Source organism: Gopherus flavomarginatus, chromosome 24 (genome assembly GCF_025201925.1).
Source record: "Gopherus flavomarginatus isolate rGopFla2 chromosome 24, rGopFla2.mat.asm, whole genome shotgun sequence".
NCBI lineage: Eukaryota > Metazoa > Chordata > Testudines > Testudinidae > Gopherus > Gopherus flavomarginatus.
The window spans coordinates 9,668,168-9,672,587 of NC_066640.1; the positions used below are offsets into that span (position 1 = coordinate 9,668,168).

General features: G+C 49.1%; 2 protein-coding genes across 2 annotated transcripts; both read right to left on the bottom strand.

Annotated features, from left to right (window-relative positions):
- Nucleotides 1-201: 201 nt before the first annotated feature.
- On the bottom strand, nt 202-1,369 carry LOC127040336 (E3 ubiquitin-protein ligase RNF167-like). The gene has a single exon (XM_050934380.1). It carries the CDS (start codon nt 1,367-1,369, stop codon nt 275-277), a length of 1,095 nt encoding a protein of 364 aa, XP_050790337.1. The 3' UTR covers nt 202-274.
- A 1,875-nt stretch (nt 1,370-3,244) lies between these two features.
- On the bottom strand, nt 3,245-4,147 carry ZNRF4 (zinc and ring finger 4). The gene has a single exon (XM_050934389.1). It carries the CDS (start codon nt 4,145-4,147, stop codon nt 3,245-3,247), a length of 903 nt encoding a protein of 300 aa, XP_050790346.1.
- Between the last annotated feature and the right edge of the window lie 273 nt (nt 4,148-4,420).

Consider the following 4,420-nt stretch of genomic DNA (forward strand, 5'->3'; position numbering starts at 1 on the left):
ATATTCCATCTAGACAAAAGCAATAGGAAATGTGAGTGGATGGGGCCAGAAATTCCCAGGAACTCAATGGTATCAAATGCATTTAATTTCCACCAGCCTAAGGAGAGTTATATTTGCAGCAAACATTTTATGCCTTTTATTGTGGGGAGTGAGAGAAAGGAGCCAAAACTGAACTGAACTAAATGCTTCCCAGTAGACAGGCTGGAGCTAGTGATGGGCAAAAGCTGGGAGTCGTGTGGCTTGGACTGATATTGGGTTGGTTTGAGTCTATTACTCAATGAGGGTCATTCTCCAGCTCATCATACCCTTCCTCAGTGTCCACACTTTGGTCGTCTTCTTCCTCTCCCTCAATATACTCATTGTCAAGACCATCTTCATTTTCCCCATCCTCCGCGTGGTCCTCTTCTCCCGCACCTTGCTCCTGTGAGTTCCTCCCTCCTTGCAGACTGACATCCTGAGCTTCAACTGTCACCTGCTGTTTGCAAAAGGGGCAGGTTTTATTCCTGGGCTGGGTGTGAAGCCAGATGTCGATACACGCGCAGTGATAGGCGTGAGAACAAGGGAGGATCTTCAGCTGGTCTCCTTCCTCATACTCAGCCATGCAGATCACACACGTTTCGTATCGGTCTCCCCTTTTGAAGGTGCACAGGGTTATCTTCCGGCCTTTTGCGCACCATCGTGCGCAGACCACAAGCGGGATGGTGCAAATGATCACGTTGATCATGAACCCAAACTCCTGGAGGACATAAGGAATGACGTGGTATGCGGAATATTTCAGCATGCGAGGCCAGTGCCGCTTAAGAGTAGCCCACATGGAAGGCGTAGCAGCATCCTGGCAAGGGTTATGAGGATGTTTGGGTGCCACCAGGGTGACATAAGCCCCTTTTTCATAATGTGAAGCCCTTTTCAGATGCCTGTAGACCGATTCCCCTGTAAAGACAGACTGGATCGCAATCTGCTGCCTGATTTCTTTGTCGTCAGTTACCATGTTCACCAGATGCTCTGCATTCACGTTGTGCACGATGGCGGCTTGGTACCCGGCTTGCTGTGCATGAAGGACCTTGACGCCAAACGGGCAGTCAGACCAACGGATGAGTGCGATGAAAGCCTCAGAGGAGTTGGAGGATGCTGGCGGGCCTTCTATAGGATCACAGGCGTTTGCAGGCATGGCCTCGATCAAGTATCCCATCAGCCCTTCACTCGGGAGGGGCGGTCCAAAGCATGCAGGCAGTGCATTGTAACCTACACAGGTGGAGCCGTGGTCATAAACCACATGTCCAAAGGCCTCCGCGACAGCAACATCCACAAGCAGGAGCACGGCGACTGCACGGAGAGGGAGAGGGAGAGGGAGCGGGAGCGGGGGCCTCATGCTGAACGCTGATGGGTATCTCTCTGTGCAAGTGCCGGGGCTGGGCAAAGAGGAAAGGCGTAACCGTGAAGGATCTTAGGAGGCAAACATACACTTATCAGCCTGTCTGAGTGGTATCAACATAACATCCCTGGAGTCTCTGCAGAAGACAACAGCAGCAGCAGCAGGATGGTAACTATATCCCGCCTCTTCCCTGGAAGCTTCTGCAAAAGGCTTCCTTCAGTTCACCACACTGGTCTGCTGGTTCCCCGGGCTCCACCCTCTCTCTCTCTCGCTCCTTGTCTCCAGCTGCTAGGCAACCTTTCCTACCCACCTCGCCAGGGCTTTGTGACATCACCCAATGACTGCTGCACTTCCCCAGGACTAGGTCCCTGTAGCATCACTGCCAACATGCCTGGCACCCTTCTCTTCTCCTCTCCTCCCTAGTTCTCTCCTGTCTGCCACTCTTCCATCTTTCTTGGACCCAGTTCTGTCCCAGTCCAATCTCTGGTAAGTTATCAGTATCTCTTGCTGCACTCAAGGGGAGTTGCTCGCATCCTTCCTAGGGATAAATGCCCCTTCTCTTGGCTGTCCTCCCACTGCAAACTGAAATTCATCACCTTGGGTATGAACATGATGCCTGGAGAACACTGCACAGTAGGAATGATCTGTTAGGATCATCCTTTCCCATGTGGGAGGGGAGATATCAGCCCAGGTTGGTTGACTGAACTTGCTTTCTGCTTTAAAAACAAAAAGTCCCATCTTTTTCTTTCTACGAGTCTGATCATCTAGTGGATGTCAAAGCACCTGGAGCTACGAGGCCAGAGCTTTTTGTCAGTAGAAAATGGAAATAAATAATCTAAAGTAAATCATCATTCAAAATAAAATCAGCAGAACTTGAAATTATATCTGTCTGTCCATCCGCGCAGAGTGAAACCAACGATACGCTATTGGCCCGATTGGCAAAAGCACGTAGGTTCCATTTAAGGCACGAAAACAAGTGGTCGGATTTTCCAAGGGTACAGAACACTGGATTCGTGCTGGGTGTTGACTGAACTCTTCTGAAATTCTGGCCTGAAGGATCACAATGGGAACTGCTGGCCACCAAAAGATCTGGCAGTGTTGCCAATTCTCATGATTTTATTGCAAGTCTTGCAATATTTGTTGTTTACCTCAAAGCTCCAACTGCTGGAGTCAAGGGATTGAAAGAGAATCTCAGCTTTCATCTAAATGTCTAGCCCTCATGGGGGCAAAGGAAGATTTAAACTGTAACTCCAGTGTCAGAAACTGGAAGGTGAATAAGAAGATCCCAAAAGTTTATTATTCAGAAATATCTTATGATCTGTAAGCCAATCTCATGATTTTGGGGAGTGTTCTGACACATGAATTTTGAAAGCCTAGGGCTGACAATGGCTCTGGCTTAGCTGTGGGGATGGAGCACTTGAAATTCTGGCTTTGAGCTCTTTGGAATACCTGGCTACATGAGCCTGATATCCAGAGGTTCTCAGTCTCCCACTGAATTCAGCTGGCACTGTGGATGCTCAGGGTCTTTGGCACTCGATCCCTAAAGAGCTGCACCTTCAGTGGGCAACCCCTGCTGAACTATCCCCTTTAAAGTATGTCCAGTATGGTTTTGTTAGCCCTGTAGTTAATTAAAGACTCACCTGTACTAGGCAACTGATTGTTACTGGCCCGATGGGCTCTGCGTAAAACAGGTTTTATTGTATATATTTTCCTCCCGGAGAAAGCTACAGAAAATGTTAGTGATATGTGTATGTGTGTGTGTACACACCAGAGACTTCCAGCAGCTATGATCTCAAACTCATTTTATTTTCCCTCATCTAAAACGTTTTACACTTGCAGAGGGACATTTCGATGCATGTCCGTGTCAAAGGTCTATCTGGCAACAGTCACTAGCTGTTTGCAAATTGGACAGGTCTTACACTGGGACTGGATGAGAAGCCACGAGTCTATGCATGTGCCATGATAGACATGAGAACAAGGGAGGATCTTCAGTTGGTCTCCTTCTTCATACTCGGCCATGCAGATCACACATGTAACATACTTGTCTCCCGTTTTGAACGTGCTCACGGTTATGTTCTGGCTCTTCCTGCACCATCTCATGCAGCCCACAACCAGCAGGGTGCACACGATCATGCCGATTGCCATGCCAAACTCCTGGATGAAAAGAGAAATCATGCGTTTGGAGCAATATCCAAACTGGAGATCCCAGTAGTGCCTAGCAGTGTCCCCGATGGAGAGCTTTGCATTGTCCCAGCAGGGATTATGATAATGTTCAGGTACCACTAGAGTGACATGAATGCCTTTTTCCGAGCCCATAACCCTTCTCAGCTGCTTGGAGGCTGATTCTCCAGTAAAGACGGAAGGAATTCCAACCTTCTGCCTGATTTCTTCAACATTAGTCACCATTGTCACCAGTTTCTCTGAGTTCACATTGTGGACAATAGCAGCTTGATAGCCAGCTTGCTGAGCATGAAGGATCTTAACTCCCAACGGGCAGTCATACCTACTTATGAGCGCGATGAAGGCTGCCGAGGAATTGCTGCCTGCTGGTGGACCCCCGATAGGATGACAGGCATTTGCAGGTGCTGCCTCAATCAGATAACCCCTCAGGCCCTCTCTCGGGACAGGAGGCCCCAGGCAGGCAGACAGCGCTCTAAAATCTATGCAGGTGGAGTTCTGCTTGTAGACCACGTAAACAAAGACTTCAGCCATAGGTGCCTCTAAGAGCAGGAATACAGTGATCAGGCAGAGAGGAGTCGGCAGCAGAGACCACATGCTGGCAGCTGCTGGTGGTCTCTCAGTGTGCCGACCTAGTTCCTATCTAATCGCAGCTGTTGGCTTCAGAGGACTCTATGGGGAACAGTAGGAAAACTCAGCTCTGCTCATCTTCTTTGATGGCATCAGTGAGACATGCTCAAGCCTTCTAAGGCAATAACGACGACAGGATGAGGCGGTTATTGTCTCCCAGTCCCTTCCCTTAGAGCTACTGTCAGCAGGTTTTTTTCACTGCATAGTCCAGCTGGATGGCTCCCAGCCGATGCCTCCTTT

Bases quoted from the DNA above. Each gene is read 5' to 3' on its own strand.
- LOC127040336 (XM_050934380.1), bottom strand. From the start codon at position 1,369: ATGAGGCCCCCGCTCCCGCTCCCTCTCCCTCTCCCTCTCCGTGCAGTC.
- ZNRF4 (XM_050934389.1), bottom strand. From the start codon at position 4,147: ATGTGGTCTCTGCTGCCGACTCCTCTCTGCCTGATCACTGTATTCCTG.